The 22423-nt window shown below is 38.8% G+C and overlaps 1 protein-coding gene across 2 annotated transcripts in view; it reads left to right on the top strand.

Moving 5' to 3' along the window:
• Positions 1-8148: 8148 nt before the first annotated feature.
• SLC9A3 (solute carrier family 9 member A3) overlaps positions 8149-22423 on the top strand; it is a 49506-nt gene continuing 35231 nt past the window's right edge. The window contains exon 1 of one of the 2 annotated variants that reach the window (XM_058029062.1): positions 8149-8338. In XM_058029062.1, coding sequence (XP_057885045.1) covers positions 8149-8338 — 190 coding nt within the window. The remainder of the gene's footprint in view (positions 8339-22423) is intronic. The other variant, XM_058029073.1, reaches the window with a different exon arrangement.

Genomic DNA, 22423 nt, shown 5'->3' with positions numbered 1-22423 from the left:
TGCCTATATTATTGGATTTCAGGGTGAGAATTGTGAAAAAATTCTGGGATGTAGCAATTGAAAAAAAAATACCATTCACTTGTGGTTCAGGCCATATTTTTGTGATGAGGAAGTATTGCTGCCAGCCTACAAAGCTGAGCAAAACTTCATTTGTGTGTGTCCTGGTTGGCTTTGTTCAAGAAGGATTAATTAATACTTCTTTTCAAGTGTATTTTTACTCTTTTAAAGGGTAAAAAAACAACAGAAGAAGAAACAGTGTAAAAGGACAATACTCAAGAATAAATAAGTTATGAACTTTCTGATTAAGTTTATGCTAGAAATTATATTAATATGCTTAGCCAGCAGAAATTATTTGAGATAAGGTTTCCAAGGCAATGTGTGACAAATGCATGCAGGAAATATGCAACGTGGTGCCTGTAGTCCCAGGAGACTGGATTAAGTGACCAGGGCAGTCCTCATAGTCTCATCCTGTATCTCTCTTCATAGCATCATCATGTATCTCTCTTCAGTATTACCTACATTTCTATGAGGTTTCTTCTCAAATTTTAAGATGAGAGTAAGGTCCCTAAAACTTGATGATGTCCTGAACCAAGATTAAGCTAGTGAGGGCCTTTGAGAACAATTACCTCTGATTTTAGTGTCACCTCACTTCAGCACTGCAGTGAGAAATGGCTTATCAAAAGGTCCAAAAAGGAAATAGAAGGAAAACTGTATGAATGTGCACCCAGGGGCCAAGTGACAGGATTGGATTCTTGGTCCCAGGAACAAAGTTTCCAGCAGCTCCCAAAACTGGATACATGCCAGTGTCATCATATCAAACAGAGTCAATGAGGTGGTACAACAGTTAAAATTTAAAAAGGTTTCCCAAAGTATGCTTTTACTACATGGATTCTTATTTTCATCTAGGAGATGAAACTAATACTACTTCTCTGCAACTGTTCAGCTTGTTTTTCTGTATTTTCAATAGTAAGACTTTGTAGGAAACAGCAGTTTAAAATACATTAGTCTGACAAGGCCTAGATCCACTGTCTAATTTTTTGTGCAGCTTCATGAGAGTAACAGTCTCATCATTTCCTTTATTGTTTTCATTTTAAAGTTATCATGTTTTGATTCTAAATAGTATTCTTGAAAATTCACTAATAATATTTCCAATCAAGGCTTCCAGAGGCCAAAAAATTAGTCATAGCAGAGTGATGTAGTTAGTTATACAATATAATAGTGTCAAATTATTTTGCATATTTGGACAACATCCCTTTTCCTGTTTGATTACTTATCCATTTACTGCCTTAGTCAGTTAGTTTATGACTGCTATTTTGGTAATGTGGAAGTACATGCTAAGTATACTCTGCACTTTGTGGCCTTTGGAACTTCAGTGAGATAACCAGCAATCCAGTTCAGATTCCCTCAATTCAAACTGGAGTGCCCTTCGACTTCAAAGAATTTCTGTCACTTTTACACCAGTAGCGACAGACTGACCATCTCTTCTCATTCTGCTCCACTACTGTCCAGTGGACTGCAAAACAAGTACAGCATTCCCTCTAAATTGATATTTGAAATAACTCCAAACTTCTCCAAATTGATTATAACTTTCAGTGATTATTTGTGTAATATTATAACAAAAATTTTTATTAACCCAAACTGGAGGAATAGTAGTACTCTTTTTTTTTTGTTGTTCCTCAAACATTGAAGTTTCAGCAATTGCTTTTGCTTTGTTGCAGAATAAAATAAAATCAGAGCCGTGTTAAAATCTTCTGAGTCATGATCAGGGCATTCACCTGAAATATATGAAATTCTAGGTTATGTCTTTGCACTAAACTAGGCAGATTCTTGATGTTGTCAGTTCTGAAGTTTCTCCTTCCTCTGTGACTTTAGCCAGGAATACCATTCTGATCATGTGAAGATTTCCAAAGGAAAGATTCATAAAAATATATGTGTTCCACTTAAATATTTGGATTTTAGTAAACTGGAATTAGCTAACAAAAATACATCTACTACATCTAATGCATCGTTTTTAAATAGCAACAGGTTTTAAAGAACACGTCAACAACAAGTATTATCACGTGCCATTTATGTCTTTTTGTGTTGATAAAACTGCCATAATCAATACCTTAAGCCATAAATTGTGTTGGCAGATTTTTTTTTGTATTGTAATTAATTTAGTTATTTGACTCTTTTATTTATGTGATTTAAGTTCAAAGGAATTGCTAATTATTACAAGATTATTGCTGCTCCTCAGCCAAGGTTCACTTTTCCCTTTATCCCCTTAGATAAGGAAAAAACATGAAATTTTGCGCTCACAAAATCTCAACTGCCTTGAGATTTAGAAAAATTTTACTGGAAAATTCCTTTATGTGCAATGAAAGAGGGGAGGCTTATGTTGGGCATATTGACATTGGGAGGCATCCTAAAGGTAGGAGTAGCTTTAAACTATCATCAGATCCAAGATGCTGAAGTCCTGTCCTCACAGGTTACTGAGTGCCCTCAAGCCCAGTGCTCTCAAGACCACCTTCTGCTGGAATTAGCTTTGGATTGCAATAAGGAGGTAAGTTTATTCGTGCGGCTGGTTTTCACATACTGGTTAAACTGCCCATGTCCACTCCATGGCCTAGCAGTTGAAACAAGCATGAATCACTGCAGGGCAGTGGCTGCTGCCAGATAGCGGACCTCAGCACACAATTAATGGTGGGCAGGCACAGCAGGACACACTTTGGTGAGGCTGGTGGGGTATCTTCACCTGCAGGAGTCACGGGTGATTTTGAGCAATCAGTCTATGCGCCTGCCAAAACAGGAGCACTGGGGATGGTGTATTGAATCTGGAGCAGCCTTAGGTGAAAGCAGTTGAACTTTTTCATGTGAACATGCACACATTTAGCTAGGCAGGGGAGGCGTGCTATATGGAGAATCAAGAAAAGGAAAGATTCCCTCTCCATAGATCAGCCAAAAATGAAGACCAAGAAACATCAGAACCGACTTATAAACCTAAGAAATAAGTGTAAAATTATCATGTTAGCAATTGAAATTATCTACTTAGCTGCCTTTGTTATTTAAGAGTCTTCCTAGTTTTCCTAAGAAATTAATCTGTTTTGCTTTTCCTCTCAGGTTAAGCTACAGGAAGCTGAATACCTGTACACAGAAACAATGCCAAAGGGCACCTTTATTTTCCTTTTTCCCCCCCCTGGATCTCTGCAATCTGTGGTTATCATTTCTGTTCCAGTCTTCTCCCAGCTTTTTTAGCAGAAAGCAAAAGGATGATTTTTAAAGATAGCAAAGACAACCTCACTATAGCTAGAGGAATCACTTGTGTCTTGTGTCTAGTATAAACGTTTGCCTTGGTCAGGCTGATGTGAGTACCTGGAAGGGGTATTTGTGGTGAAAAATTACAAAGCTGAATTGGATGGGATAGGGAGAGAATCATATCTTAAGTATTGGGTTGAAACATCATACACAAATTGCATTTTGAGTGTTCCTTAAATCTCGCTAGTAGGGATTCTTGTTAAGTACTAACAGTAGATGTGCATGAAAAGGAAAGACAGCAGAGACATGGAGAACAAAGAACAGAGAAATATACGAGTGGCATGCCAATAACATGGGAATGAAGTGAGTACAAGACAGAAGGTGTGGAAGATGCAGACTGTTACAGGTGGAAATCTCTGTGGCCATCTTTGACTAATAGCAAGCCTACAAGAGTCCTAATAAACAACAGAAGAATATTCCTTGAAACTGGAACTGAAATAAAGAGTACTTTTAATACACATGGCATTTTATAAAAAAACATGGAGTTTTTTCCTAAACATAGATGATAAAACGTATCAGTTGTCTGGTTATATGTAAGAACTTTTTCTGTCCCATTCCCTTTTCACTGTACATGGCACTGAGAGCTCACACAGATATAATCTCTTATGGGGAGGACTCTCCTCAATGAAGGTTCTAGGCTGTGTCAGTTTGTCATTCGTACTGTCCTACTCCTACTAGATTAGCTTCTAATCTAAGTCTTGAGGTTCATTAAAAACAGTAAGAGCAACAACAATACACCAAAAAAATCTCACAATCCGCCTAAAATATTTTCCAATTTCAAAAAATATTTGAGGCTAAAAATGAAGGTTCTGGTAAGAATCCTTGCTATCCTTAAAGTGAGTCTTGTCTTGAAATGAGTCATGAAGAATTCAGCTAATTTCCTCTTCCACCCTACTTCCCAGCCAAATCTATTTCCAACTACCTGTCTAATTAATTTGTTCTCATGTTCTCACACTAGTCTTCATCTTATCCACCTTAACTGGTAATAATTGTGTGGGTTCATATATATATATATATATATATATATATATATATATATATATACACTTTCTAATGTAATTTCAGAGGTTCATATTTATAACAGTGCTATGCAACATCACTTAGTCCAACAGTATTTGTCCAACTCCTTGCAGCATACACTTGCACAGCGGCACTCATTTCACTTGGAGAGTGGTTGGCAAAATGTCAGCTGTTGAATCAAGTACATTCACTATAAATTTGTGTGGTTCTCCATTCATCTACATTAATTTTCACCAAATTGTGTAGTTTTATTGATGCAATTCCATTCACAATAATTATTGTTCTATTTAACTTTGTATACAGTTGGCATTATGGCATAAAATTATATATTGGAACTGTATTCCATTCAAATCTTTACCTGCTTACATAGTTAATAGATATTCATATTAAAAAAGTGCATTTCCTTGAGGAAAGACGGGAGTGATAATAAGTGATTTATGATAGTTTATGTTGCATCAGGAGACTTTTCACACTTCACTTGCCAAATATTTGCTATTTATTAATTTAGTTTTCATTTCATCAGATTTCTCAGTTTGACAGAGATGTGCTTCTCAATTTCATATCACCTTAAGTAGATTTTTGGCAAATGCTAATATTAAAAGTTAATTGTAGCTTTTACATCAAAATTAGCATGACTGAAATACTATGTGTGCTTTTTGGAGAAAACTGATACAATTTTAGGGTTTTTTTAAACTGAAATCATCTTTTACGTCAGCTTTGAAAAAATTGCCGAGAAGTAATCTTTACAGGACACAGGTCATGTGAAGGTTATATAAGATACTTGTATAACAATTATACTAAGATACTCATAATTATTTTCTTTAAGCCATTGTGTACATGATATTTCCAGAAATTACAATGCTGGAGTTCAGTCAATTGCCAAAAAAAAAAAAAAAAAAAGAAGGCTCAGGACACAACATCATTAATCTTCCGTAAGTAGAAATTTTCCTTCTGCAGTCTTTCTAGAAGTCAGGAAGCATCAGCTGTTGTGTGATATCTTTATTGCAAGCAGGATACTCAACCAATGGTTTTTGTTACTGATACAGAGTTGGTTATTGGAAACTATGTAAGGGCTTCCATAAAGAACATACAGGAAAATGGACTCATAATAAATGCATATATGCAACTGTATTCTTGTACAAATACATATTTTGTACATGAACTCATGTATACTCAGTGGATTCTTGGTTTATTGTACATGTATTTGTGTACCTATAGGAAATTCACGATTGTCAGTCCCTTCTTCTGTCCTCTCTGTGTCCTGCTGAAATATTAATGAATCACACCACAATTCCCTGATATCTACAGTCATTTGATACCCTGTCAACTTTAAAAAATTCCAAGCAGTCACAAGTGCACTTTGAACTATTAACTTCTTGTTGTTAAAAGAAATACAGTGTTGGCATTTTAACAGTGTTTTAAACCTTGTTTTTACAAGATGGTACTGGCAACTTTTTTTCCTTAATACTGTTTTCTTCCACCAGCAAACTCAGAATTGGCATGTAACTTTGGTTACTGTTGCCATGGGCAGAACATTGTCTACAGGCAATCAGAGGTGTGATCTTAACTGGTGCTCCTCCAAGCCTTTGCTTATATCTAGAAAGGATCTACTGGAGAAGGCTTTCCCATTTTTCTAGCCCTGCTGCAGGTATTCTTGATCTAAGACACATTTAATAATAACCATCTGGACAACATGGTTTTTTCTAATCAATCAGCATTTTTTGGAATTAGATTTGGGAAAAATCATGAATATAAGATGGAACACTGGCAGCACTGGTACCTTTCATTAGCTGCAGCTGAAATGTTTAATTGTGGTATGAGCATACTTGGAATAAGTTGTGACAGTGAAAACACTGCTGACATCTTGTCTCCACTGCAGTTCGTGGTTCTCCTAATAGTAGCAAACAGAATTCATGTTCATGGCTAGGAGCTAATACTCTCCACGGGGCTCAGCAACAGTTTACATGGATGATCAGCAGCTACCTAATTCCAGCTACAGTTTTCTCTCTCAACTGGCTAACCACAAAAATGTTACTTAGGCATTGGCTACAGCCACCTGTAGAACAGTCACAGAACTTAGGAGCAAATTCTAAACAACATTTGAGTGCCCAAGTCATGCTCTGAAAAAGATAAAAAATGTAGATAGAATTTGTTGTTAGATACTGAAGAATTCTTCAGGTCTTTGTCTACAACATTTACTGAATGTGGACATATTTTGCTGTCAGTCATGCTTCCAAAAAAGAGTTGCCAATTCTGTCTTCAGATTTGCTCCCTCTTAAAAAACTTCCCACATAATTCCCTTTCACTTAAATAATGAAGAAGGAAAGAAAGTCTGCAAGATGTTTCATTGTTTGAAGACAGTTGGTCCAATTTGGGGCCTGCACTTGCTTTGAGGTAATAATGACAATAACATGCCATGGAAATTTATAGATTTAATTAACCAGCTAATTTATTTATGGAGTGTCTGTGCAGGACAGATGACTATGAAAAAGTGTGTGGGATTTCTCCTTAGTGATTGAAATAATAAAAATTAATTTCTTTGTCTTCCAATAATTTTAAAGGAGTCCTGTTCATTTTTTACCTCTAATAAAACCAGCTGTTATGTTAGGAAAACAAAAAGGTAGTGTTTTTCTGCAGAAAGTCACAGAAGGAGCGGACTGCACACATTGTTTTGGAGCACACAAGAGTGGAGTTGCTGCTGCTGTTGCTGAGGCATGTGGAAGGGCGCCCTCAGCTCTGCCCGTCGGGAACAGGATGCTTTGCTGTCCTTTTACTGCAAGGTGATGATTATCATGGGTCCGTCTGCTTGCAGCACCATGGTCCCGTGATATCATGAACCACGCAAGATAGCAAACAGGCTAACAGGCTTTAGGGAGAGAGTAGAATCTCCTAAAAGGTCTCAAGGTGTAAGAAAAAAAAAAAAAAAAAAAAAAAAAAAAAAAAAAAAAAAAAGTAAACCAAGCCACATAGCTTTTTTAATACAGTACATCTTAACAAGCAGCTATAAGCAGACCTAAGTGGAAAGCCGAATGTTGCACGCTGCTGTCCTTTCCCCGAGCACCGTGGGAAGAGGTGCTCTCTGGTGGACAGAAGGAAAAGCTGGTCTGAGGAACGTGCTGCTGTGCCCTCGGTGAGCTCGATCGAGCTCAGAAGGGGACTCGAGGCTGAGAAGCGCAAAAGAGTGCGTTTCCTCTGTGACAACCTGTCGGGAGAGCGAGGCTGAGGGAGGGAGGCCGATACAAAAGCATCCAGAGCGCCCGAACGGAGGCCTGTGGATGTCCCGCGCACACGGCTCCGGTGCGGGCGCGGACGCCGGGCTCCCCTAGGACATACCCGCGGGAGCGCTCCTAGCGCCGGCTCCGAGCGCCAGCAGCTCCGGGCCGCTGCTGTTCGCTGCCCAGCAGCCCAGGGCCGCACGGACACAGGCCAGAGCCTGCGGAGCTGCCCGTCGACCCCCGGGTGCTCCGTCAGTCGGGGCATCGCCGTCCCCGTCCCCGCACGGCAGCCTCTGCAGGAGCGGCGGAAAGCTCCGCCTCCGCCCGATCGGGAACAGCCTGATAAAGGCAGGTGCGGGCGAGCAGCGGGACCCCAGCTCGAAGCATCTGCGTGTGCGCGGAGCCTCTGACCCGTCCTTTGCCACCCCGCGCGAGGCGACGCCTGGGGCAGCCGGTGCGGGACGGGACAGGAGGGGACCTGCCGCCCTCGGCCGCGCGCGCCGCTGTCCCGCCGTCCTGAGCCTTCGGGCGCAGGGACAAGGACCTCGCCCCCAAGGACCTCCGGAGAGGCGGGATCTCTCCGGGAAGGGGAAGCAGGATTTTGTTGTGTGGTTTGAAGATGAGGCCGGTATCTGGAGTGGCGCTTCTCCTGGGGCTGATGGCTCTCCCAGCGGTGCTGGGACAGAGAAGCTCGGAAAGCCATAAAAATAGCAACGAAAGCTTTGCCATCGTCTCTTTCAAATGGGATCACGTCAAGGAGCCGTATATCATTGCACTCTGGATACTTGTGGCCAGCTTGGCCAAAATCGGTGAGTCTGGAGTTACATATTAATACATGTCCTCTGCCTTTCCCTCCCCCCTTGCCCTTCTCCCACCCAACGTAAATGAAGAAAGCTTATCATAGGTCCGCTGACCCGTTTTCAGGGGGTTTACTGCAGTCTGTCCTGATTTCATAATACTGCCCTACGCAGTGCTTAGCAGTGTGATTTTCACCAGCCTCGAAGGGTTACTTGGTTCATTTTCACCGACCACGAGTGTGGCTTCTGCATCTGACTCCTTGAAAACCCTTTCAATTCCTTGAGACCTTGCATTCCCCTTGCTCCCAGGAAAAACTTTTTTGCAAAAGTGAAACAAAAATCGGGTCTTACTGCTTACACTCTATCTATCGCACTTTATGATATTCTCTTCTCCTGCCTATGATTGTTAACTAAATCAGCTCGTAATATCAAAACTAACCAGTGCAAACTGCACATATGAACTTAGCGTTTTCTGCTTTGAAGTGCATTGCTGGATTAGTGAAAGAGCATCGTTTATAGAGAAAGGCAACACATATTATCAGACCATCTCATGTAGCTGAAAAAAATACAAGCTTTAGACCACCCAGAATTTTCTTCAAGAAATTGGAACAAGTGAAAAGCCAGGACTTAGCCTAACTTCGGTGTAGTTTAAATGAATTTATATGAATGCTCCAACTCTTGTGTTCTGAACTTTGTGACTTTTTCCAAAAGCGATCTTGTATCAGTAATGCAGTTTGCGGAATGAGAAAAGTCAGTGTTTAATTAGAATGCATTTTACTTGATTAAGGCTATTACTTTCAGACCTTTTGCCTAAAAACACACCTTCAGTTTGGCTGACACTGTAAATACCATTTTAATTTAAAATAAATGTTTTCTATAATCAGTGTCCTCTCACAAGGTCAGCTGAAAATCCTACTGAAGACTTTTCTGGACTTGTACTGTTAATACTAATTTGGTACACCAGAATCACATCCCATAGATTTTTCATGCCGCAGAGAATGAAAGGTGTAAAAAGGTATACTTGGGTATATTCTGTCTAGCACATAAGAGAAGCATAGTAAGACCTGGATGGAAAATGCTGTCTCCAAACTCCAAAAAGGTATTTTAAAAAGGAGTGTGTTAGAGGTTGGGGTGATATTGTACATAGTTTTCCAGCAGTATTTGCATCTTAGCTTTTACTTGATTAACCATATATATATATAACTAAATACCTTTCTTTGAACCTGTTTGACTACACTATGCAAATAGTTTGTCTTTAGAGAGTTGCTACATCACAGTTTACATAACAGACAATTTTGTTCTAATCTACTTTTATTGATGAGTTATAGCAATTAGAAAGCTGGGGAAACCATATACAGAAAATAACTGACAACATTGAGTACCTATAAAATTGTACTGAACAAAGTAATAAACAGGCTGCTTGTTTGAACCTTCTTTTTGAGATAGTCTTCTAAGTAAGTACAGTTATTAAGGCCTTGTGCTATTTAGGCTTTGCTGTTCTGTACATGTGGCCCAGTTGTACAGTGTAATATTAGTGGTGCACAACCATATCAGTTTGTGTCTAAAGCCACCGAACCCAAGAACAGGACAGTTAGATTGTACTATATTTAAATTGCAATTGCCTGGATTGAGATTAGTTGAGTTTAATATGAGCCATATTACCATGAAGTCCTTGATATAAACTCTTGATAAAGCGCTTACTGTCAGGAGCCGAGTGGTGCTGATTCTGTTTTTAAATTCTTTGTACTTCTTTCATAGCTGCACAGAGCATGTCACTTATTAGTAGATCATACCTATCATTGACTCCATCACTTTTCCTCCCCAGAGCTCTCAAGCTTTGTATGCTTCTCTCTTCACATTTGTATTTTTGATCCTATACTTCTCTGGACATAATTTCTGGAGAAGTAGTGGATAACTGCTGTAGTCCCCTGAGAGCCTGTGAATGTCTCTGCTTTCTCCATCAGTTACAAATAACACAGACAAAAGCAAGAATGTACACTCACTGTTCAACACATGAAGAAATCTGTTCTTAATGAAGAAATCGTGAAGGTGTTCATATAAGTCTGTGAGAAAGGGAACAGAAAAAAATAACTTTTCAGCCTTCTGTCTGCCTTTGTGTGTCAAGGGTTCTGGAAAATGGGTCAGAAATCTATGAGAAAATTTTGAATTGCAAAAGTCCTGTGCTGCATCAAAGAAAGTTTACATATTCAAAAAGCAGACAGAAAAGAACCGAGAAAGAAAATACAGAACATCTATCCTTGGGTTTCTTTGCTACCCGAAGCAGGTCAGTTGTAGTGGAGTGAATGTGCTGGTTTTGCTGTGGGTTTTTCAGCAGGGAAGGAGCTGTTCTTACACATGCAAGCTCTCTTCTCCATGGCTACAGGGATTGGGAGTTATTTTACTGATGGATGATAGACAATTGGGTCAGCAGAAAGTGTTCTAGGAATTGCAGTTGGTACCTGGGGATAAAGGTGTATGAGAATACTTTCTCTTGAATTGGAATATCATTACTGGTTTAGTGCTTATTTGGATTTTTGTTGCTTTCGGGGTTTTTTTAGATTTGTTTTGTTTTATTTGTGTGGAATTTCAGGGTTTTAGTAAAATAACAAGTTTCAGTTCATGATATTATATGACTGGGGGGAGCATTTTGTATTAGGAGATTTTTGCAGATTTTCTGGGGCTTGATGTTCATATTGTGTACAAGGTATTCTGCAACATAAACTACTGTATGTTAACTCTCATAAGTATCCCAATACATGAGGAAGTGACTAGTGTTTTGGGCTTTTGGAGAAGGAAACTGCTTTTTTAGTTTTAGTTTGGTCTAGTTACTGGTTAACTCTAAATATTGCTACAAATGAAACTGTAGAAAAGAATCTTCATACAATTGGCTTTCATGCATTATAGAAAATAAAAAAAAATATGTGCCTTCCATGAAACTTCTGATGCATCTTGATCTACTGCTTAACATATTCAAATTTATTTAGTTTGACCCTCTTAATCTGAGATACTCCGACTTTTCATTCTTCCACTTCACATGAAACATTCTTAAGGTTCACAATGTTCTGTTTTGGCTAATGATCTTTATTTCTTCTTTTGGTAGGCTGTCTTATCACTACAGAGGAGTATCTTTGTGGGATAGGGCCAATAAACTACTTACATTTGTAAATCTAAGCCAGAAAATCGTCTTATCTACATGAAGAAGTACATGAGGTACAGCTGAGGACCCTCCTAGTGGATTTCAGGAGTCCACGTCCTGGTTATCGCAGTGCTCCAGAAGAAATAAGCAATACCACTAAAAAAGAATAACTTCCAAATGCACACATGTGTGCATTTATAGCTACAGACAGTACAAATATTTCCTGCTGTAGGTAAAGGATGTACCATTTTTAAACAACATACTCACACAGTATAGTTCTAGTTTAAGATGAAAGACACTTGTACGCTGACCAGACTCTCACATTCTTTCCAAGCTCACTTGGCCATGTGCTCTTCTTCTTCTTATATGCCTGTCATTGATAACTCTTGGAAATAAACTTTGAATAAATAGATGCATAGAAGACACAAAATATTTCAGCAGGAAAGTCTCCTCAGAAAGAGGTAGGAACAGGTGGAAGATCAGAAAACTTTGGAAGTAGAAGAAGGGAAGGAATAATGAGCTCAGAAGCTAAAAATGGCTGAGAAGAATTTTTTTAACACTGAACATTGTATACAATTTTGTGATGGTATTTCTCAGACTATGTCAATGCAAAAAAAAAAGTATGCTTTCTACTTGAGGGATATGTAATACATGTTTCTACCTTGTTCAGAATCCTAGGAAACACAGAGAGATTGTATTTATATCTTCACTGGAGTTTATACTGGGGAAATTGTGAAATTCCTTCTTGCAGTTTAAATCCCTTTCTGTACTCTAATATTTTTATAACATTTTTTCAACATTTTACAGAAGATTAGGTAATTGTTCCAAAGTAAAAAAAAAAAAGCCCTTCAAAGCAGCCTTTCTGTCTGTCTGGCCCCCTGGGTTTTCTCAGTGTATGCAGATAAGCAACTGGAAGAAATAGTGGGAGAGTAAGTGACTATGAACAGGAATGAGGAAGGATACACAGCCTTTTCATTATCTTAGTCAAACCTCTTGCCAACCATTTTTGTTGATATAGGTTATGCTGAGTCTAAGAATGTCACAAAAGCTTTTTTTTCCCCCTTAATTTCTGTGTAGTTGCATACAAATTCTAAAGGCTTTTATATAAGAAATTAAAAAGTGGGAGTGAAATTTGAATCGAGGGCAGCTGGTAAATCTGTCCTCAGGAATGCCACAGTGCTTTGTAGGAGGGGGAAGAAATGATTCAATAACAGTGAGCAAACACATAGGAGAAGGCTGGTGAAGACACTGTGTCAGATGGACTTGTTGAGTCCATCAGCTCTTGAGACCCCAGAAGGACCGCGAGCTTCAGAGCACAATGCATCTCTAAGCTTAGAGATATGGCTCCCCACAAACAGTCTAGTTTCTGCATGCCTGGGCTCCTTCACATTGTCTCAAACTACCCTGAAAAAGGAGCACTTCAGAATATTTTGTTAACACAAACAATTGCTGTGGAGAATTTTAAGCATGTTAGGGATGGGCTGGGGAAGGAACAGTGAAAGGCAGGTCTAACCACCCATCTAACTTAGACTCCTGAGGCAATATTTTCTTTGAAGAAATCAATAACCCTCCTTCCAAAGCAAACTGTCATAACAAAAGCCCATTTGACTCCAAAGTTTCTCCTCCTGGCACTCTAGCTACTGAAAAGTGTCAGTTATGTAGAGAAAGTGATTTAGGGTATTGTTTTAATAAAATAAAAAATGTGAGACTAGCTCTTCTGTTGGCAGTTCTTCAGTAAATGACATAGTTGGAAAAAATGTTGAAGAGTGCTTAGCAGAATTTTACTGGGTGTATTTGACTGAAAATGGAGTCAGAGATTCAAAGGTGATGATATCACCAGATCCTGCAAAGTTTAAAACCTCATGATTGTAGATCTCGTTAAAAGTTGCCTTCATTAGCAAATGATAATATGGAAAAAGTCTTTACATTGTGACTTAAGAAGTCTGGAGTTAGCTGTCTTCCCCCATGTTCTGACAAAGATAAGAAGGGGAAAATGCTTCTTTTACCTTTATTGTGAAGTCAGTAGAAGCTGAAACATGTTAGCACACTTAGAACAGAGGCATATGCATTTTCTCCCCAGATAGTCACAGAAACACTATAAAATTGTGCTGGCAATTGTTTCATATCTGCGGTGTCTTCATTTTTGTATGATGCTGTATTTTCTTTTCCAACGTGCTGTTTAAAATATCTGTGAACTAAGAATGTTAAGTACTGTAAAATCTCTTATCTTTTAAAAAAATCTTATCTTTTAAAAAAATCTCTTACCTTTTATATCTAACATTTTATAAGTTTTAGGCATCTGAAAAGAATATTTCCAAAACTGAATAATTACTTTGCCTTTCCAATGCTAGGAACAATCGTGTGAGCCATATATTTTAGTGATAATGTGTGAGCCATATTTTTAACTGACTGCCTATTCCCACATTTAAATTCCATTTTAGTCTTGTACCTTATTCATAATTTTCCTGTACTTCCTGTCTCCCTGTAACACACATCTATCTTCTTCCCCCTCCCCCTCCAAGTCTCACAAGTCTCAAGTCTTAATTATTTAGAGCAGGGAAGAAGATATCAGGATAGTATAATTTGACAAGATTCAGATTACATGCCCAGGCAAATAGCAAATGTACAATGGCAACTTGTGTGAATTACATAAGAAAACAATGGCATTTTGAGAATGGCCCTGAATTGAATACAGTTCAGGCATGCATACCTAAGGAAGGATCTCTGCCATCAATTACTTTCAGGCACCTGTGTGCAAAGTGCTCGGCGTTCTCTGCAGAACAATGGAATCCTTTTAATACTGTAGTCTTAGGATTGTTGAAACCATTGATTTACTGTCTTCAGAGCTCAAGCCACTTATTACCAAGAGTGATCTAAAAACCCCTGAAGTGACTGTAAATCTCTTCTGTGGTAATGCAGCAGACCACATCCCCACAAGGAATAAGACCAAGCAGAAAAACCTTCTGGGTGTATAGAGGAGGTGTACACTTGTTCTTCAAAGGAAAGGTTCTGAGGTCCCCCTTTGTTTCTTGTGGACCTTTGTGTGTTAACGATGCTTAGTAGGGAAGCTGGTACTGGAAATCCTGAATTATTACTTTGTTTGACACGTACAACCAGAAGCCTGTCAAAAATCAGTAGTTTTACCACAAGTTTCCTTTAAGAAATGTTTGGAATCCAACTGAAAGAGTTCCCACTTCTATTTACCTGAGATTTAATTGCTCTGAATTAACGGGCTAGTGTACTATTTAGTTCTTCTGTATCATATGTCTCACTCTGTTCCAAGATGAAATGTTGAGTCCCAAGTAAAAAAAGAATATTTCTTATCTGAGTATTCTTTTTTCTTTCAGCAAAATGTCTCTGATTTTTCTCTCCTCCCTGCAGCAATGAAGTTAGACTAATGGCCTGAACAACTAGAGTCTTTAATTGTTATTTGGTTTGTTGACAAGTGGCAAGCCTTTAAAACTAGACACCATTAAAAATGTCTTGGTAAACCACAGAGCATGGTGGATTTGCTGTGTTGCAATACTTTGTTTCCTTTTGTAAAGCAATTTGCAGAGTATTTACCCCTGTGGAAGGAATGACTTGATACCCAATTGGCTGCTATGTAAAGCACTGTGAAGTCATAAATACTGAAACTACAGGCTGACAAAGAAGAGCTGACCAAGATGGAATGCAGGACATCAAGTGGAAACACTTTTAATTAAGACACGAATATTTTAAGTTCATTCATGGAAGAAGAAAACTGGAAGGTATTCTGAAAGACCTGCACAATAACAGGGGTTTTAAGTAGCTGGATCTGGAGCGTTTTCTCCTTCCATTAAACGAAAATAGAAGCAGTAATTCTGGATTCATTAAAATGTGTCTAGGAGAGAAGTTCTGCATTTATCTGTTGAAAGAAAAAATGTCTTGGTTTTTGCCAAAGCCAATTGTAAAATAGCAGTAGTCACATACCAGGGAAGAAAAATCTCAGTGTAGATTGTAGATTGATTTTTCAAAAACATATTGCTATGGTTATTTCTGCTTTTTAAAAATGGGGGGGGGGGGGGGGAAGTTTGAACTAGTATCTTTATGGATTCAGCCAGTTTCATAAGTTAAGCTTTGAGGAAAATATTAAATATTAAGAAACCGGTAAAGGTCTTGAGACAGTGAGATTCCACAATGAAAATCTCCCAGGTGCAAATAGATTGTAAACTGATGGTTTGGTGATATAATAATATTCCAGGGACTAGGTGATACCAGTTAGTATAAGATAGATTTATGTTAATGTTATGTTAATGATACATTAACAGTTGTACTGTTAATGGAGGTAGAGTTATGTGATCTTACATAAAACTAAATATAGATATAGTTTGGCGATATTACAATCCTACTTCAGTGAAATATCAAACTGGTGAATATCTAGATGTAAATTTTCAGACCTTGGCAGCTTAGATATATGCTTAGGAAATTCAGTTAATAAATGCTACTTAGTGGCTTAAGTGGCTAAAATATTCGTTCCAGAATGACTGAAGCAGTTTTTGAACGCTTGCTCTTCTGTCTGTGCACAGTCTAGAGTTTGAAGTGCTCTAAGACCTGGTTTGAATTAAATATCCAGATTTTCTGTTGAAATAATTCTGCCTCTAAGCTATTCCATCCTATTTAGCTCTCGGAATGAATTTGGGACAGTAGTGAACTGGGGGAAAACCGTTTGATACTGAGTCTCCTATGGAGTTCACAGAATCATAAAATAATAGTGTCATAGGCTTGTTGAGGTTGGAAGGTGCAACCTGGTCCTATGCTCCAGCTCACCCAAGGTGACCTACAGCTCATTGCCATGATCATGTCCAGACAGCTTTTGATTATTTACAACAACCCTTCAGGGCAGCCTCTGCCAGTATTTGGCCACCCTCACACCTCTGCTAAGCTGCTCTGCAGCTGGGTGGCCCCCGACATATACTGGTGTGGAGGGTTGTTCCTCATCAGTTGCAGGACTGCACTTCTCTTTGCCAAACTCTATACAAGGTTCCTGTCAGCTCATTTCTCCAGCCTGTCAAGGTCCCTCTGGCCTATCAGCTACCCCTCCAAATTTGTGTCATCAGCCAAACAGCTGAATTGCTCTCTGCCACATCGTTCAGACCATTAATGAAGATGTTAAACAGGACTGGACTCAGTTCAGACCCCCCGGGGTTTACTGGTAGTTACCAGCCTCCGACTATACTTTGCACCACTGATCACCACCCTCAAGGTCTGTCCATTCATCCAGTTTTCAATCCATCCCAGAGCGGCCCATCCAACCCCTACAGCAACAGCCTGAGGCTGTTCTGGGAGGCAGCGTCAAAGGCCTTATTGACGGCTCATTAGAAACTCGTCAGGCACTGCTCTCCCCTCATCTTCCATGTGAATCACTTATTGTTAACAGGTTGGTCAAGCACTTTCATGTAGTGAACCATGCTGACTCCTGGGAAATTTCTTGTCCCTCATGAGTCTGTTTGCCGAATTAGTTGCTCTGTCAGATCTGCAGAACCTTGGATTTGCAATGGTCATACATGGATAGACCTTCATCTGCATCTTACCTGGTCAAAGAAAGCAACATTTGTGTATGCAGTTGGTACACTTTGGTTAGCACAAAATTGCACACTACAGAGAAGAGAGGAATACAATGTGATCATATAGTAGCCACATGATCATGCCATCATGAATTCAATAAAGGAATGACAAAGTACCAGAATAGTTTACTCTAAGCTAGGTGCTCTCTGATTAGAGTGGCTTCAATTTTCTGTTATGAATGGCTTTCATTCATATATCACTCACCCTTCTGCCTTCTCTTACCTGAAACACTGTGAGTTTCATCTCTTGTTTTAGCCAAGCCTTTCCCCAGGATGAATTTATATTCTAATGAGAATTATCATTATTACTTGATGGGAACGTGCAGTGAGATCTGTTCACCGGTAGTACCAAGCTCAAGCAGCAGCTAAATGAGTCAGCAGGAACATGTGTAAACTCAGAGGTGGTGTTTGTAGCGTACCCTGTTTCCTACTAATCCCTTTCCTGCACACAAGCTGTATGCCAGAAAAGCACACCTCTGTGGCTCTCCGTACTTATGCAGGTATTACTTCTGCATCTTCGACTTGGAGCACTGGCAGTTTGCAACTTTGTCTCAGTTTGTCCATTTTTAATGGGCTTTTCTCAAGAAGACTGCCTTTGTCCTTCTAAAAAAAGGACCCTAAATTATGGCCATAATGGTCTTCTATTCCTTCCAGAAATTATACTCATTTAGCTAACTTCATTTAACTTCACAAAGCACTATGAAAACTCTGACTCTGGATAGGAGGACATTGCAACTATTGAACTGGTATTTTGTCGAGAAGCATTATTGAATCGTAGATAAAGATATTTTGGACTCAGTTGGTCAGATAAGTTGCTGTGGATGACCATTAGTGGAGAATAGTGTAATTTTTTTTTCTAAGTAGAACTACTGCTTAAATGCTGTGTTTATTCTCATGCTTCTCCATTGTTTCACTTGCTACCATAGAAGTCATGTAGAAAAGAAATCACAAATAACTTTATAGGCAAAAAAGTATTTGAAGTTGCATGCACAATCTTTCTGGTGTAATGAACTGAGAAAGATAGTCTATGTCTAAAAAAATTAATACTTTTGAACTGAGCCGTGCCCTAATCAAGAATGAAAAAGTATGATAAAAGGTATGAGATGAAGGGCAGAATGGAACCTACAGATGAGTGTGCTGTTACATAAGCATAAAAACATTGGAATTAGATTGTGAAAGAACAAGAAAAACTGCAGAAGGAATCTCCATATTTACATTCAAAGCCTAACAAACAAATAAATGTATTAATTAATTTCTCAATTTCTGTTGCTTTGGTATGACAAAGAAAAGCATTTGACTGTCATTAAAGGTTTTCTGTTAAAATATTTTCTATTCATTGAAAGGATTTTGTCATAAACTACTGCCTGACAGATTCTATCAAGATTTCTGTTAATCATAATGTCTTATCATGAGTTAGCAATGTAAGATTTTTTGGAACTTTGCTCTACAGAGCTTCAAGGAGATTGCTTTTGCTCTTGGGCAATCTATCCTCAAGAGGACTCATCCAGTAGCTCTCCATGTTATCCTATGGAATACAGTGTATCTGCTGTAAAGGCAACATTTCTTAGAGAAGATGAATAGGCATCAAATTACTGAATATAATTTTTTTTCAGTTCGCTGTCATGCTAAGTATTCTTTCAAATGAGGGAGCCACTTTTCCACCTGCTCCCCGAAATTCTATAAATCTTCTGCGATATTTGAAGCTGGATCTGCCAATTGCTGCATGGAGCAAAGTCTTATGATCCAAAGCAAGAATAAAAGATAGGTTAGTGGCCCACTCAGGCCAGATATCTAAGTGGCTGTGTAGCATCTTTAACAGAGTCTGAAACTTGTACCAGTGAAAACTTACACTTTCTTATGCAATAGATGTGCCTGGAAAAGGAAGGCAGGTTTTATTACTTTCTCTGTGACAAAATTTAGAAAAAAAGTCAACAATCCTCCAAAATTTTTGTTAGAAATGAAGAATATAAATTCAGAAAATTCAATTTTTTTTAGTATGATAGATATATCACTGAAGTCAGTGAAAAGTAAGATTTTGTAATTCACTTTCCCCCTCCTCTGCTCAAATTAATTCAATTTTCAGACATTCTCTGATTTAAGGGTGAGGTTATTACAATTTACATGAGGTTAAAAAAAAGGACTCACATTTACTGTGGACTTAAGGAGAGCAGCAATTCCTTAGTACACAATACATTAATCTTATTTGAACCTTATGTACCCTAGCCTTTCAGTAAACAGAAGAATATGTTGTTCTCATGTCTTGAATACTTGTACTGAAGAAAATTATAATTAAGGGATAAGCTAAATTTTTTTTGAACCAAAATTATTACTTTCGAGCACTCAATAAGGCATCTTAATTCTTTAGCCGTTCTTAAGGAACACTGCACAGTTGATCTTACTAAAAACCATAATTTTTAAGGCATGTTCACTTGAATAATGCTGTTTGGTGTTTGAAAGTATGAGGATGTAAAAACAGCAGGAGGAAGTATGAAGTTTCCTTCTGCTTATTGTGATTTATGAGTAAAGATTAAAAGCAGTCCAAGATAAATCTGCCACTGCAAGTGGAAATTCAACTTCTGTGGCGGTACTGAAGTGCTTGTGTCAGGAAAGATCCATGCAAATGTAAAGGAGAATGGTCTTACATTTTCCTCTTGCTGCCTGGTCTAGCATGTGTTATTTGTTGCATTTTGGAGGACCCTAATGTGTTGAAAGTCAGTAGAATCTTGTCGATATGCCATCATGTGATAAATGCTTTCTGATTATAGGGAGATGAAGAAGTACTACTGCCAATGGTAAGGTTTCTGTTTTAGTGCCTAAAACACAGAATCCTGGATCCAGCCAGGACAGGATTAATTTTTGCAGCAGCCAGGAGAGGCATAGCGAGGAGGTGATTCTGTATCCCTTAAGTCATTTTCTGGGGAGGTTGGGAGGGTTCCCACTCTGGGCTGGGTTGTGAGGCAGAGGGGAGTCAGGGTATTGACAAGGGCTTTCTGTGAGGAGTGGACAATAATGTATGAATCAATGACTGTTTTTCTTTTACTGCATTGGTACTGCTCCTTGCTTTATTTTATTGTTGCTTCCTGGGCTGCATCAAAAGCTGCATGGCCAGCCAAAAATGGGGCAATTCTCCCTCTGCTTTGCTCTGGTGAGAGCCTGCCTGGAGTACTGTATCCCGCTCTGGGGTCCTCAGCACAGGAAGGAAAGGGACCTGTTGGAGCAGGTCCTGAGGAAGACACCCAGAAGACCAGAAGGTGAGAGCACCTTTCCTATTAAGACAAGCTGAGAGCATTCAGGTTGTTTGAGAAGAGAAGGCTCTGGGGACACCTCATTGTTGTCTCTCAGTACTTAAAGGGTGCCTAAAACAAAGACTGGGGCAGAATTTTTAGCAGGGCCTGCTGGGATAGGACTAGGACTAGTGGTTATAAACTAAAAGATTCAGGATACATAGAAAGAAGAAATTACTAGGGTGGTGAAACAGTGGAGTAGATTACCCAGAGAGGTGATAGATGCTCAGTCTCTGGAAATATTCAAAGCCAGGTTGGATGGGTCTTTGAGCAATCTGATCTAGTTGAAGATGTCTTTGCTCATTGCAGGGGGATTGGAGTAGATGACCTTCAAATGTATCTTCAAATTGTAACTACTTTAGGATTCAATTGAAGTTTAATTCTTATATATGTGGTAATAAAAGTAAAAAGGAGGCACTACTGTGGATAGTTTAGTAATATTTGTTTCATACTGAATTCTTACTGCTCCCAAAGTTTAATTTCTGCACAGATATTTTTGGGAATATATGCAAAATCTTTCCCATGTTGGAAGGGATCTAACTATATTTTACAATGAAAAGAATCCTATGTTGATATGACTTTTTGCTATATATCATACAATAGAATCATGCTTAGTCTAGGTATGTGGCATTCTGGGATTTTTTTTACTTAGGAAGGGATTTGTGTCTGGTTTCTACCTTTCTTTTTCCTTGTAATACAGAGTCATCTTAAGTACCCAAAATATTTGAGTTGTGAGCTAGCCTTCAAATACAGCTTTAGCCAGTTGTTTTGTTCCTTTCCTTTTTATTTCTCAAATGTGGAAAGTAATGTTAAACTAATCTCCTTGTGAACTTCTTTTTGCACACTGTCCTTTCTCATTTTGCCTGCGCATGCACTACAAAACACAAATGCATGGTTGAAAAAACCAGCTGTCTTACCACCTTCCTACTGCATTTCAAAGCATCAAAGCTATTTTCCAGGTACTAAATTTTGCAGTACAAGGACCCTAATTAAACTACAGTTCCTCCTTCTGCTACCATCATGTACATCACCTCTCAAATGAGATAATGAAGGTATGAAAGTTAACGTGTTACTTAACTGGAGAAACTGTAGGGACAAAAATCAAAAGTCAAGCTAAAGCACATTGAATGATAGCAGTATCTCAGAGCCATTTGCAGGATAAAATCAGAGTGATATAAATTAAAATGCATCTTGCCCTTCAGTCCAAGGGAAAATAAATCACATATCTGGATTTCTGAGCAAATTTACTTCCTTATGGGCAGGAATGAGTGCATTCAATAACAAAGCATGTCACATTTTCTGTTTTCTGTTGACTAACCCAGAAACTTACAGGCTTGATTGGTGAAAATGGTGTTTTCTTAATAGACAGAGTACTGTGTAACTCTTGTAACATGAGAATTGTTTCCTCTTTCTTTCCCACTGATCACCTTGCTCAGTTCTCTACCATATTCTTTCTGACTAGTGCTAGTAATGTTAAAAGAGCTATTTGGTCATGAAGTAAATTCTATCATGTATTCTCCATAATAGTACATGGAGAAACAGGTAAGTGACACATTATGTCTAGAGCATTCTTAAAGACTAAAGTTTTTACGTGCTTCTCCATTTTCTGAAAAAGCTCTTGGATCATAAACCATTTCAAAGCTCTACAAAGATATTTCCAAAGCCCTAATAAATTAGAGAATCGTGGAATCGTAGAATAGTTTGGGTTGGAAGGGACCTTAAAGATCATCTTGTCCCAGGTCTCCTGTGTGGGCAAACACATCTTCCCCTAGACCAGGTTGCCCACAACTGCATCCAGCCTGGTCTTGAACACCTCCAGGCATTGGGAGTCCACAACCTCTCTGGAAACCTGTTCCAGTGCCTCACCATCCTTACACCAAAGAGTTTCTTCCTAGTATCTACCCTCCTTTGGTTTAAGGTCATTTTTCCCTTGTCCTTTCACTGTGTGTCCATGGGAACAGTCCCTCTCCAGCCTTCTTGCAGTCCACCTTTAGCTACAGTAAGGTTGCTATGAGGTCTTCCTGGAACCTTCTCTTCTCCAGCTGAACAACTCCAAGTGTCCCATTCTGTCTTCATAGTAGAGGTTCTCCAG

Source organism: Melospiza georgiana, chromosome 1 (genome assembly GCF_028018845.1).
Source record: "Melospiza georgiana isolate bMelGeo1 chromosome 1, bMelGeo1.pri, whole genome shotgun sequence".
In the NCBI taxonomy this organism is placed as follows: Eukaryota; Metazoa; Chordata; class Aves; order Passeriformes; family Passerellidae; genus Melospiza; species Melospiza georgiana.
The sequence above is the reverse complement of the archived record's forward strand: the minus strand, read 5'-3'. Positions and strand labels throughout refer to the sequence as shown.